The sequence below is a fragment of the Microtus oregoni genome, unplaced genomic scaffold (genome assembly GCF_018167655.1).
Source record: "Microtus oregoni isolate MIOR12 unplaced genomic scaffold, Mior012 000054F_ref0000373, whole genome shotgun sequence".
Lineage (NCBI taxonomy): Eukaryota > Metazoa > Chordata > Mammalia > Rodentia > Cricetidae > Microtus > Microtus oregoni.
Genome location: NW_024543830.1, coordinates 2,607,568 through 2,621,583, shown reverse-complemented (window position 1 = coordinate 2,621,583; position 14,016 = coordinate 2,607,568). Strand labels below are relative to the sequence as shown.

The 14,016-nt window shown below is 47.1% G+C and overlaps 1 protein-coding gene across 2 annotated transcripts; it reads right to left on the bottom strand.

The window, feature by feature from the left end:
• Positions 1 to 4,146: 4,146 nt before the first annotated feature.
• Positions 4,147 to 13,592, bottom strand: LOC121437982 (cathepsin K). 2 transcript variants are annotated; one of them, XM_041638140.1, is made up of 8 exons: positions 13,475 to 13,592; positions 11,916 to 12,036; positions 11,364 to 11,486; positions 11,111 to 11,269; positions 9,986 to 10,204; positions 6,361 to 6,526; positions 6,119 to 6,224; positions 4,147 to 4,637 (listed from the first exon to the last, which is right to left on the bottom strand). In XM_041638140.1, exons 2-8 carry the CDS (start codon positions 12,033 to 12,035, stop codon positions 4,538 to 4,540), a joined length of 993 nt encoding a protein of 330 aa, XP_041494074.1. In that variant the 5' UTR covers position 12,036; positions 13,475 to 13,592; the 3' UTR covers positions 4,147 to 4,537. The 2 variants fall into 2 exon arrangements, with proteins under 2 accessions (XP_041494074.1, XP_041494073.1); XM_041638139.1 differs by having other exon boundaries at positions 11,916 to 12,096; positions 13,475 to 13,494.
• Between the last annotated feature and the right edge of the window lie 424 nt (positions 13,593 to 14,016).

Sequence of the window (14,016 nt, the reverse complement as noted above, 5' to 3'; positions counted from 1 at the left end):
TCTACTCTCAGCCTGGGTAGACCCTGAACACTGAGGCTGGCAGGAGTCCCTTCTACTCTCAGCCTGGGTAGACCCTGAACACTGAGGCTGGCAGGAGTCCCTTCTACTCTCAGCCCGGGTAGACCCTGAACACTGAGGCTCACTGGAGTCCCTTCTACTCTCAGCCTGGGTAGACCCTGAACACTGAGGCTCACTGGAGTCCCTTCTACTCTCAGCCTGGGTAGACCCTGAACACTGAGGCTGGCAGGAGTCCCTTCTACTCTCAGCCGGGGTAGACCCTGAACACTGAGGCTGGCAGGAGTCCCTTCTACTCTCAGCCTGGGTAGACCCTGAACACTGAGGCTGGCAGGAGTCCTTTCTTCTACTCTCAGCCTGGGTAGACCCTGAACACTGAGGCTGGCAGGAGTCCTTTCTTCTACTCTCAGCCCGGGTAGACCCTGAACACTGAGGCTGGCAGGAGTCCTTTCTTCTACTCTCAGCCGGGGTAGACCCTGAACACTGAGGCTGGCAGGAGTCCCTTCTACTCTCAGCCGGGGTAGACCCTGAACACTGAGGCTGGCAGGAGTCCCTTCTACTCTCAGCCTGGGTAGACCCTGAACACTGAGGCTGGCAGGAGTCCTTTCTTCTACTCTCAGCCCGGGTAGACCCTGAACACTGAGGCTGGCAGGAGTCCCTTCTACTCTCAGCCGGGGTAGACCCTGAACACTGAGGCTGGCAGGAGTCCCTTCTACTCTCAGCCGGGGTAGACCCTGAACACTGAGGCTGGCAGGAGTCCCTTCTACTCTCAGCCTGGGTAGACCCTGAACACTGAGGCTGGCAGGAGTCCCTTCTACTCTCAGCCTGGGTAGACCCTGAACACTGAGGCTGGCAGGAGTCCCTTCTACTCTCAGCCTGGGTAGACCCTGAACACTGAGGCTGGCAGGAGTCCCTTCTACTCTCAGCCTGGGTAGACCCTGAACACTGAGGCTGGCAGGAGTCCTTTCTTCTACTCTCAGCCGGGGTAGACCCTGAACACTGAGGCTGGCAGGAGTCCCTTCTACTCTCAGCCTGGGTAGACCCTGAACACTGAGGCTGGCAGGAGTCCCTTCTACTCTCAGCCTGGGTAGACCCTGAACACTGAGGCTGGCAGGAGTCCCTTCTACTCTCAGCCTGGGTAGACCCTGAACACTGAGGCTGGCAGGAGTCCCTTCTACTCTCAGCCTGGGTAGACCCTGAACACTGAGGCTGGCAGGAGTCCTTTCTTCTACTCTCAGCCGGGGTAGACCCTGAACACTGAGGCTGGCTGGAGTCTCTTCTACTCTCAGCCTGGGTAGACTCTGAACACTGAGGCTGGCAGGAGTCCCTTCTACTCTCAGCCTGGGTAGACCCTGAACACTGAGGCTGGCAGGAGTCCCTTCTACTCTCAGCCGGGGTAGACCCTGAACACTGAGGCTGGCAGGAGTCCCTTCTACTCTCAGCCTGGGTAGACCCTGAACACTGAGGCTGGCAGGAGTCCTTTCTTCTACTCTCAGCCCGGGTAGACCCTGAACACTGAGGCTGGCAGGAGTCCCTTCTACTCTCAGCCGGGGTAGACCCTGAACACTGAGGCTGGCAGGAGTCCCTTCTACTCTCAGCCGGGGTAGACCCTGAACACTGAGGCTGGCAGGAGTCCCTTCTACTCTCAGCCTGGGTAGACCCTGAACACTGAGGCTGGCAGGAGTCCCTTCTACTCTCAGCCTGGGTAGACCCTGAACACTGAGGCTGGCAGGAGTCCCTTCTACTCTCAGCCGGGGTAGACCCTGAACACTGAGGCTGGCAGGAGTCCCTTCTACTCTCAGCCGGGGTAGACCCTGAACACTGAGGCTGGCAGGAGTCCCTTCTACTCTCAGCCTGGGTAGACCCTGAACACTGAGGCTGGCAGGAGTCCCTTCTACTCTCAGCCGGGGTAGACCCTGAACACTGAGGCTGGCAGGAGTCCCTTCTACTCTCAGCCGGGGTAGACCCTGAACACTGAGGCTGGCAGGAGTCCTTTCTTCTACTCTCAGCCTGGGTAGACTCTGAACACTGAGGCTGGCTGGAGTCCCTTCTACTCTCAGCCTGGGTAGACCCTGAACACTGAGGCTGGCAGGAGTCCCTTCTACTCTCAGCCTGGGTAGACCCTGAACACTGAGGCTGGCAGGAGTCCCTTCTACTCTCAGCCTGGGTAGACCCTGAACACTGAGGCTGGCAGGAGACCCTTCTACTCTCAGCCTAGCTTCACACATACTTGCATGTGAGTCGCGCCAGCCTCAGTAGTTCCCGCAGAACCTGCAGCTTCATGTGATCTTTCACCCCGCCACACATTCTTTGTGCCCATTAAAGCCTCCATCTAGAATCCAATACGTTTGATGACTTACTTCTGGTGGTATGAGCAATACCTCATTCTCACCATTCCTGGTTGTATTTATTATACCATCTGTAGTTATTAATGTTCTACTGTCTTCCTGTTTTCAAACTTCCTTTCTTGTTCTTAAGATTGCCTCTCTCTACACTGACCTGGCTGTCCTGGAACTTACTACATAACTCAGGCCAGACTTGAACTCACAGACACCACCTGTGTGTTTTTTGAGAAAGACTTGCTATGGTACATAGTCAGGCTTGGAACCCCTGGGCGTAAGTAATTCTCTTGCTTTGCCTTTCAAAGAGTTACAACTGCAGGACATGGCATGAGCACACGTCTATGACATTCTCAAAGTCAGAACTAATTTTTTCCATCCTTCTAGGCTTAAATATAGCTTTCTACATGTCCACATATTTTTGGGTGGATAGGTTTAAGATAGGATCTCACTATGTAGCCTGGCTGTCTTGGGACTCAATATATAGAAGGGGCTGGGCTCAAACTCACACAGGTCCACAGATTAAAGGCATATGCTACTCCAAAAGGACCTGGCATGTCCTATAGGCCAAAAGAGTAGAGGAGGGGTTTACCAAAAATGAAATAAGAGTTATGACATGGGATAGGATTCAGGGGTTGAGAGCACTAATTGTTCTTCCAAAGGACATAAGTTTGACTCTCAGCATCCACACTCCAGTCCCAGAAGATCTGACGCCCTCTTCTGACCCGTGTGGGCACCAGACATGCACATGGCACACAGACATACATGTAGATAAAACACCATATATATAAAACAAATAATTCAAATGTATAATATTTAATTTTTGTTTCTTTTCTTTTCAAGACAGAGTTCTCTGTGTAGCCCTGTCTATCCTGGACTCTATCTGTAGACCCGGCTGGCCTTGAACTCTACCTCCTGAGTGCTGGAATTAAAAGCATGCACCACCACCGACTGACTAAATTTAAAAATATTTTAAACAAGAGTGCATGACAATGGATGTTCAGTAGCTGTGAACATGGGATAATAGTACTTTGTGAAAAATGGAAAAACAGGTTGTGCTAATTTACTCCTCTAGCACAGCGGTTCTCAACCTGTGGGTCCCAACCCCTTTGAAGTTGAAATACCCTTCCACGGGTGGTCTAAGACCATTGGAAAACACAGATGCTTACATTACAATTCACAACAGTAGCAAGATTACAGTTATGAAGTAGCAATGAAAATAATCTTATGGTTGGGGTCACACCACAACATGAGGAACTGTATTAAAGGGCTGCAGTACTAGGGAGGTTGAGAACCACCGGTCTAGCAGCGACACATCCTAAAATCTGTTACTAAAGCGCTGCACAAGACCATAACGCCGTCTCTGGGAGGCAGGGACAGGAGGATCTTGAATCTCAAGCCAGCATACGCTACATGAGACTGGTTTGTTTTTCTTAAAAAGAAAACAAAACTCTGACCAGGAGTTTAGTTCGTGGTCTATCTCAGGTTCATAGTGAGTTTGAGGACAGCCTTATCTAGTTGAGGCTCTATCTCAAAAATAAAATTAAATTAAAACAATGTAAGGAAACCTGATCTTTGAAGGCTTAGGTACGCACGTCACTGCTGTGATCCTCCTGCCTCTGCCTCTCAAGTGCTGGGACCTTGGGAACACATCACCGTGTCCAGCTTCATGGCGGTTTTAAATACTGAGATATCTTCTTGGGTGCACTTAATCCCAGAAATGTATAGTTTTCATGATACAGTAAGTACTTAATAAATGCTGCCTCGTACCATATCCGATGTGAGTGTGGATACAATGTCATTTATTAAATTGTAAATGAGATACTTTATTTCAAATGCAAAGAAGGGAAAGAACATACATTTCTTATATCATGCAAATATGTCAGAGAATTATGAACAGGTTTGTGAATCTCGGCACTGGAGACAGGGACTTGGGGAGGTCACTCCAGCCTGCTGGAGACCTCCACTGTTTATCTACACAGTATCAGCCCCCAGACAGCAGAACCCAGTGAGTCGGGACCAGATCTTCGCCTCAGAGAAGTGGGTGGAGAGAGGGACAGTTACAGAGGTGTCACCAGGAGCACGCCCACTTCAGCAGCCCTTTCTCAACTCCTTTCCAAATACACCACCACATGGCACCATGGAAGAAGGAACAGGAGAACAGGACGTCTAGGCTGGCTGGATCACATCTTGGGGAAACTGGCCAGGTTGGTAATGCCACAGGCATTGTTTTTATTCCGAGCCAAGAGAATATATCCTTTGTTTCCCCAGCTTTCTCCCCAGCTGTAGAACCAATCGAGAAAAATACTTAGCATCTTATCTATATAGTCCTTAAAACACTCACTATATTTTACTAGGCACTGATAATATACAAAAAATGAGCAAGTTGGGTTTTGTTTTTTTTTTTTTAGTTTTTTGAGACAGGGTTTCTATGTAGCTTTGGAGCCTGTCCTGGACCTAGCTCTTATAAACCAGGCTGGCCTCAAACTCAGAGATCTGCCTGCTTCTGCCTCCTGAGTGCTGAGATTAAAGGCTTGCGCCACCACTGCCCAGCTAGAATGCCAATGTGGTTTTTTTTTGTTGTTTGTTTGTTTGTTTTGAGATAGAGTTTCTCTGTGTAGCCCTGGCTGTCCTGGAACTCACTGTGTAGACCAGGCTGATCTCGAACTCACAGAGATCGGCCTGTTTCTGCCTCCCAAGTGCTGGGATTAAGGCGTGAGCCACCAGCACTGGCTGGGTTTTATTTTTAAGGGCGTTATCTCCATTATGTTAACTGCTGTGGGAGAACTATTCCCGGGACAGACCCTGGAGTAGCCCAGCACTAGCATGCAATCATCAGACTCAGCTCTCTGTTCCTGACTGTGGCTGGGATGTGACAGCAGCCTCAGCTCCTGCTGCCGAGACGCTGCTGCCACAACTCCAGTGCCCTGAGACCGAGAGGTAAGCCTTGTCTTCCTTGACTGACTTAGTCAGAATCCTCTACCATAGCAACCAAAGAAACTAAACCAAGGTCTTCCAGATAATTGAGATGGCTGAGTGTGGTGGCGCATGGCTTTAATCCCAGCACCCGGGAGGCAGAGGCAGGAGGATCTCAGTGAGTTCTGTCCTAGCGTGGTCTACACAGCAAGTTCAGGAAGCCTGTCTCCAGAGGAGGAGGAGAGATGAGCAAGAGGTGGTATTTAAGGCAGAACCTGAAGGATGAACAGACTTGGCGTCTGTTGGAATGGGAGGAGGTAAAGGATGTAAAACTGAGGACAGATGGGAAAGGGAGATGTGTTATGACAATGTGGCTAAAACCAGGGTATAAAGCAAATTCAAGTAGGAGACAGACCTGAGGGGGTGAATTAAGATAACGTTGAAGAGTTCGGGGCCATACTGAGCTCAAAGCTAACCTGAGCCATAGGAGACCCTGTCTCAAAAAATGAAAATCCATCGGCCAACCAAACACATTAGGCTGAGCAGCCTTTACTGTCATCTAGTTGCTTAGCTTTACTCTGGGTGGGGACATTTGGAGTAGAATCTGGTGGGCCGGAGAGAGTGCTGGGAAAGAAGTGCTCTCTGTCCGACTTCATCAGCAGTCTTCCTGATGGGCTGCACCAGCACGGACACAGGGTCTGCCCCGTTGTCTGTGCACAAGGAGCAGCTGAGCAGTGTATACTTTGGACATTCTTGTCCAGCCATCGCACGGTAAGGTTTGTGGTTATGAACCTGAAGGGGGGAGGCTCAGTGTTGCAGAGGGGACAGAGGGACAGCAATGCTGTTACCTGTTTTTAATTATCCAGTGCTTGTTTCCCTTTTGCACGCCATAGCCCACCACCAACACGGCATGGTTCACATTCTCACGGTCGCAATTTTCATCATAGTACACACCTAGGAAACAAACCGGGGATGAGACCCTGGGTGGTCCCAGTCACGGTTTACACTGAGAACTAGAGTTAGCAGATGGCACCGGGACCACGCCCACATCCTAGAAGGGGGTGCTCCACAGGAAGAGGCTCTCTCTCACCTCTGCTATAAAACTGGAAAGAGGTCAAGCTCGCATCAATTGACACAGAGATAGGCCCCACCCGAGCCACTGCTCTCTTCAGGGCCTTCTCGTTCCCCACAGGAATCTCTCGGTACCCTCTGCATTTAGCTGCCTTTGCTGTCGGGTTGTACATACAACTTTGATCCTGGAAAGAAAATCAAAGGTGGAGAGGACTGTAGCAATCGACTGGCAATAAGCTGGTAAGAAAGCAAACCAACGTGAGTGGCAATGGACCAGCTTTTGGGTCTTATCATTTTAGAAAACTATGAAAAGAAGCCAGGTTTGGTGATGCACACTGGTAAACCCAGCAATCAAGAGGCAGAGGCAGGAGGATTGCCATGAGTTCAAAGCCAGCCTGGGCTACAGTAGGATCCTGCCTCAAAAACGAAAAACAAAAAACAAAAAAACAAAAACGTGAGGAAGAAAAGTCAAGTGGCTTCCTGCTTTCTCACAAAAATCAGCTCCACAAGAGAAGAGACTGTTTCTCCTGGCCACTGCGCTGTCTCTCCAGCCCTTGCCATCAGCATCTTCTTCTTCTTGAGACTGTGTAGCAGGCTAGCCTTGAACTCACTACATATATAGTGATGACCCTAAACTCCTGACCCTCTCTGGCCTCTGTCTCTATGTGCTGGGATTACAAGCATGCCCTACCTCTCCCACCCTAAGAGATGGTTTTTACTAATGCAGGATATGGAAACATTTTTCAAATAAAAGTTTTTTTTAAAAAAATGCAAATTATCTTCTGCCTGGACAGTATATGTAAGGCTCAGGGTGCAGGAAGGTACCAGCTGCTCCTTGGGGAGTTTGTCAACACCAAGTCCAGCTGGAGAGATGGCCTTGATCGCTGTACACAACTCAACAATGTAGCATGGGCAAAAGAATTTAAGCTAAATCTTATGTTTTTATCAGAGACAGAAATAAGTACATAACATGACATGAAAATAAATTAACAGCTAAGTAACTTATCTTCTGATCTTTCAGAACCATGCAAGCTTTGCAGGCCTCACTAACAAAACGAGGTCTGTCAAGGTGATGTGCTCTTTATGGCAGCTCTCCTACATACTAGACCTTGAGTGCACTAAGGTAGGCTCTGTAAGAGCACATACCTAACACCAACACTACTGCCAGCATTTGATGTCTAAGGTGACATGACCTACTGCCTCAATTTCTCAAAACCTGTTTGTTCCATGACACATGAATCTGGTGTTAAACTTCTCAGATCAACAAGACACCATTGTGTGGCAACATTCCTGTGAGCTCAGCACGCTACAGAGGATCTCAAATTCAGGCTAAGCCTTGGCGTTGCATGATCTCAAAGAGAGAGAGAGAGAGAGAGAGAGAGAGAGAGAGAGAGAGAGAGAGAGAAAGAGAGAGAGAGAGGACCTTGTGCAAATGAAATATCCTATCTAAAAAGGAAATGAAGTATCTTGTGAATGGACTTAGTAAGTATCAGGGCCTGGCTTGGCACAGACTTTGACCCACTCAGGAGACAGAGCGACTGGGTCTGTGTGTACTCAGGCCGGTCTGGACTACAATCTCAAAGCAAACAAACAAAACTCCAGGCCAAAAAAAAAAAATTCTCACCAATTTAATGAGTATAGTGCTGGCTAAACCATGGACTGGAGGGACCATTCAACAGTTAAGACACCTGCTTTTGCAGGGGACTCAGGTGTGGCTCCCAGCACCCACAGAGTGGCTCACAACATCTGTAACTCCAGCTCCAGGGGTCCAATGTCCTTCTGACCTCTGGGGCACCAGGCATACACATGATGAACATGCACTCACTCATAGACAGAAAATAGAAAACAATCTTCTAAAAATATGGAAGTTGTCGATTGTTAAGTGACTAATTCCTAGTTCTTTATACTTTTCTCAAATCTATCCTCTAATTGGTGAGTGGGAAATACGTTACATAACGTCAGTACATTAACAGGCAACAGACTAGACTATAAGAGTCTCTACTATTTTATTTTGGGTTTGGGTTTTGGTGTTTTGTTCCATCCTCCCCCCCACAGAGGAGCTCATGTAGTTCAGGCTGGCTACATTCAGATTCACCATGTAGTTTAGGATGATCTTGAACTCCTAACCCTTGTGTCCCTGATGTGGGAGTGTCTTCTATCTATCTGTTGCTTTCATTGGTTAATAAAGAAAACTGCTTGGCCTGATAGGGTAGAATTTAGATAGGTGGAGTAGACTGAACAGAATGCTGGAAGAAGGCAGTAAGACAGATGCTATAGCTCTCCTCCCCAAGATGGACGCAGGTTAAGATCCTTTCCGGTAAACCATCACCTCGTGTGCTACATAGATTATTAGAAATGGGTTAATCAAGATGTGAGAGTTAGTCAGTAAGAGGCTAGAGCTAATGGGCCAAGCAGTGTTTAAAAGAATACAGTTTCCGTGTAATTATTTTGGGTAGTTAGCTGGTGGCCGGGAGCTGGGAGGCGGAAGCTGCCCACAGCTCCTACAACATGTCCCAACCCCAGGTGCTGGATTACAGGCATGCCCCTGGGCTCTCAACCTCAGTCTATAAGAAGAAACACAGATGGCCAGGGACGTGGCAGTGAATCAGTGGGACTTCGTATATTCTGCAGGCAAACAATTGGACATTATATAGTAAATTTTAAGACACAGACACCTTCAAGCCCAGGTGACTCTGTTCCAAGGTAACAGCGTATTATAAAAGTCTTACATGAACACATGGGAGGAAAGGCAGTGCCAGACAAGCAGGCTTAGTGGGTAAATCTTGTTTGGTGAGATGGCTTAGTAGGTAAAACTCTTGCCGAATAAGCCTGATAACTAGAATTTGATGCCCAGGGCCCATGGTGGAAGGAGAGAATCCAGGAAGTTTTTCTCTGGGCTTCACATGCACAAGAAAGCACAAGCCCACCTGCACATACTGACATGCACCGTCCACACAAATACACACAGTAATGCGTTTTATAAAATCTTGGTTTTTGCTACAGACTGCAGTATGAATTTGAGCACGTTATAATAGCTCCTTAAAAATCAAGGATAAGCCAGTCTTTTAAGGAAATACGCCGAGCACATACTTTAGCAGATAGTCGCGAACATCTGTATCACTGGAACTTGCTCCTCTCTCAGAGGTCTGCATCACAGCTTATCTACATTAGAAACTCCAGGGGACTGGTGAGATGCTCAAAGTTTTTCTACATTATGGAAATTTTGGCTTTCTATGGCCATTTAATAAAATTTCTTAATAAAGAAAGCAGGATAGCCATGTGTGGGACCCAGGCCTGTGATCCCAGCATTTGAAAGCTCGAGGCAAGAGGAGTTCAGGGTCATCCTCAGCTACATAGTAAGTTCAAGGCCAACATGGACTACCTGAGATCTTGTCTCAAAAAAGGGGGTACCCTAGGATACCTAGTTGTGACTAGTTTGGGATACACAGTAAAATATTGTCTCAAAATTGAAAGATAAAAAGAGAGAAAGGGGAGGGAGAGGAAGAAACAAAGGAAGGAAAGAAGGAGAGAAAGAAAGGAGAGAAGAAAAGCAAAGAAAAGGCAGCAGTACAGTAACAGGAAACAAGGTCATGCTGGGGGAAGAGTCAGCACATGGCTCCACCCTGCGGTGGGCGGAGTCTCACCTGCCCCACGTATGGATAAGCATCTTCAGAGTCAATGCCCCCATTCGTCTGCACGTAGCGGAAGGCAGTGGTCATATAGCCGCCTCCACAGCCATAATTCTCAGACACACAATCCACAAGGTTCTGAGGACTCAGATTTAAGAGTTTGCCAGTCTTCTTCTTGAGCTGGCCCTCCAGGGCACCCGCAGAGCTAAAAGCCCAACAGGAACCACAGTCACCCTGAGAGACACACAGAAAAACTGTCAGTCATCACTTCTCACACAGGGTGCATCTTCCTAGCAGCCTAAAAACATCCATGTGCGTGTGTGTGTGCACGCTAAGAATTCAAGCACAAGCACTGCCGCCTTGTGAGGCCTTGTTATCATCTCCTACTGATAACAACTGTGATCACTGCTTCCATTAAGGCTGTGGACCTTCTCCTGGATTCTAACCCTGACTTCACACTAGTTAAGTGACCTTGAGAGGCAGAGGCAAGAGGATCGGGAGTTCAAGGTCAGTCTCAGCCGGAGTGAAGTGGAGGCCAGCCTGGGCAATTTGAGATCTTGTCTCAAAAGAAGAGGAAAAGGGAGTGATACTACAGCTTATGAATTGACTCTTGTGAGCACTGAGAGGCTTCATTTACATGGAAACCGTAGGAACTCCTTGTGCACAGTAATCTCAGAAATCGTCAGCTAATAGTGTTTGCTCTCCTGGATTGTAGGATTTCCTACTCTTTAAGAATGAGAATTTCCTGAGGAGAAAGTCTTGAATCTTTACCAGCTGGACTTGTTTGGCTCTAGGAGAGGGGTGGTGTTTGCTGAATGAGTGTTACATCAATTATTCCCCTTACTGATGACATAGCCCTGTATTGTTAAGGTCCTAGGAAAACTGAGATTCTCTTGAAGATAAGAACCTAACACTGTAAAAACCTTTTTTGGGGAAAGATTTTCTATGTCCTAGTAATTACAATTTCAGAATTTATTTTGCACAAATATTTCTACTTGAGCAGGAAAATATATGTGCAACGTGCTTGTTGTAACATGCCAAGTTCTTTAAAGTAGAAAAATCCCAAACATACAAAATAGCTATATTCTTGTAGCATGAGATATACCACACTGCAGGCCAGACTCACACACAAGAAAGCACCTGATTTTTGACCGGAGTAACATATCCTTTCTTTCGATAGTCGATGGCGTCGGGGGCTCTGCCCTCCCACTCTGGGATGTAGAGAGTGTCGTTACTGTGGGACTCAGAGGGTGGTGGTAATCTGAGTCCTGTCATCTTCCGAACCACTTCCTCACTGGTCTGAGACAAGGGAGGAGGTCAAGCATTAGCAGAGACGGGGGTGGTGGGGGTGGTGGGGAGACAGTGGGTGGGCCTGGATCTGAGGGCAACTCACCATGTCTCCCAAGTGATTCATGGCCAGTTCATATGTATGGACACCAAGAGAGGCCTCAAGATTATGGATGGAAATATGCTTCAGGTTTTTTTCCCAAATTAAACGCCGAGAGATTTCATCTACCTAAATAGAATAGTCAATAGACTATGGTCATAGACTGTGTGCGGTTATCTAAGCAGGCTTAGGAGAAAAGATGCACCATAACCAGAAAGTCTGGTCTAGCTAGGGAACAATGGACTCTTACGAGTACACACATGAAAATGTACACAAAGTTCTCAAGAGACAATAGAATACTAAGACTACTATGAGAAGCATTCCCACATACACACCACATAGCCACGTCTGTGGTGCAGAATACTGGACTCGTGCTATTCCTGAGCCACCCCTCCAGCTAATATATCTGTGCAGCAGATAGAGGGGCTGAGCACACAAGCCAAAGTCAGCTGGAGTTAGGAAATAGGGACTGCTTGCTGGGGTGAAGCCCTCTATTTGATTGAAGCAGAGGCCTCAGGTCCCAGCTCTCCTACATGCTCCCCTTGCAGGACCAGGCACCTTGCTGTTATACTGCTTCCTGTGGGTCTTCTTCCATAGCTCCCACTGGGTATCCAGCATTTCCTCAGGGTAGAGAGCAAAGCTCAACACGGGTAGCAGTAGAAACTTGAACACCCACATCCTGTCAAAGAAATAATTAGGGCAGACTTCCATTGGCAGGAGGTTTACAGGTCTAGCCAGCCTGTGGGTGTGGAGATGACAGCAGACATGTTACCAGGAAGGCGGCTTTTAACCTTTCGGGAGCTTTAGAAATAAGTTCTTAAAATTACAGAAAATTACACACACATGTATTAATCCTAAGGAATTCATAAACCCAAAAGAAACCACACATACACACACACTTCTTGATTTTTTTGCTTTGTAAGTCTTGGCTATCCTTGAGCTCATTATGTTGGCCAAGATGGTTTTGAATTCAAAGATCTGCCTCCCTTCCACCCTGTGCTGGGATTAAAGGCATGAGCTACTATGCCCAACCCAAGAATTGCTTCTTTCGAACTACAAGGCTGGCAAATTTGGCTGTATGTGGAAAATAGACAAGGAATTGCAGGTAATTTTCATGATAAGCAGTAATGGGCGAAGTTGGGGGAGTTGTACCAAAACATCTGCTTTCAATTATTCCAATTCAAGATGTCCCACCAACACTGCACACACGGCAACTAGAATGGGTAAAGGGAAAGGCTCAGCACCGGTCTTCTCCAGTATCCCCATGCTGCACATGCAGTGCTCAGAGACAGAGTGCTAGCTCAGGTATGCTTCATGCTTTGTTGATGGCATCCTTTCTATCCTGCCAGGAGAGAACAGGACTGATGTGACAGCATTTATCTATGGCATGTTCTCTGTGCCTTCATTTGCCGTATTCATTTCTTCTTTCCTCACTCTCCCTCTTTTGGCAGGAAACGGCCCTAATCTTAACCAGATGCCATGGGTTTTCTTTTTTCTTTTTTTCCAGAGACGTGGCTGCTTCACAGGACAAAAGCCTCAGATGCATAAGTGGAAAATGCAGGACAGATGGACAATATTCTGTAATAACCAAGGTCACAGTTCACAGCTTTTTAGGAATTTGCTCTGACTTCATTAACTTCTTGCGTTGGCTTAACTGCACACACTTAATTTAAAAACCATTCCCTGTCTCCAGTACAACAAATACAACTTGTGCAACACTGACTACACTTTTATGTGCTCTTTGCAAAAGCAACACAATATGCAGCAGAACATTTAGTGACTGGAATGTTACAGGCTTGGACGTGGCTGTTAACTATTCCTCTTCCTCAGGAACCAGTTAACCCTGTAGTTAAGCAGAACTCCAGAAAAAAATCCACTTTTGAGGCAAGCTCACAATCCTCCTTCGCTTTTACCAACAACCACATATTCATTCACATACACAATCACACACAGAATCCTAAAGATTTCCAGACAGATTTCATTTAGCCAGAAAATGAACTGAGAAAGGATTATGTTTTTTATTCAGGGAACTTCAGTTATTTGATCCCCAACTCACTATATCTTTCTCTTCTTAAGAGAACCTAACTGGTAGGAATAAGAAGCTAAAAGATCATTACCTGTGGCTGAGAATCTGTTGTCTAGGCTCCTTTCAGACAGGAAGTGTGGTTACTGTGAGCAGAAGACTAAGGGTGCTACATTTATCCATCAGGATTGCGGAAGTCAACTCCAGCTGTGGCTGGAAAATTTGGATAAGGGAGGGAGGCAGGGATAGGATGAGAAAGGGGGGTTAGGGTGGAAGGATGGACACGCATTTGCACAATGTTCCTGAGAGCTGCTAAATGTTCTGCTTCATCTGACTGTCTTTGGGGGGAAAATAAGACAGCACATTATTCAAACTGAGGCTTTGGAGAGGAAATAAAAGGACAGCCCCAGCTGTCTCCATCCTTCCTCAAATGTCTTCTTGGAGAATTCCATCTTTTTCTACCCTTGCAGTCATGGACCAAACCCCTTTCCCTGAACCATTTTCAACTTTGTGTCAGATCTTCTGAGATGACAGCAGGCACCGAGCAGTGTGTGAGCACACACGGAGGGGAAGGGGGACACCAAAGGCTAGACAAGAGTAATATGTGGCATATAAGGCTCCAATTTAAACATTTAA

What these genes read in the sequence shown, in the direction of transcription:
- LOC121437982 (XM_041638139.1), bottom strand. Translation starts at nt 12,068, where the DNA reads ATGGAAGTCTGCCCTAATTATTTCTTTGACAGGATGTGGGTGTTCAAG. An exon ending in CTTATCCATACGTGGGGCAG is followed by an intron (nt 6,527 to 9,985) that starts GTGAGACTCCGC and finishes TTTTCTTTCCAG; the next exon opens with GATCAAAGTTGTATGTACAA. An exon ending in CACTGGATAATTAAAAACAG is followed by an intron (nt 4,638 to 6,118) that starts GTAACAGCATTG and finishes TTGGTTCTACAG; the next exon opens with CTGGGGAGAAAGCTGGGGAA.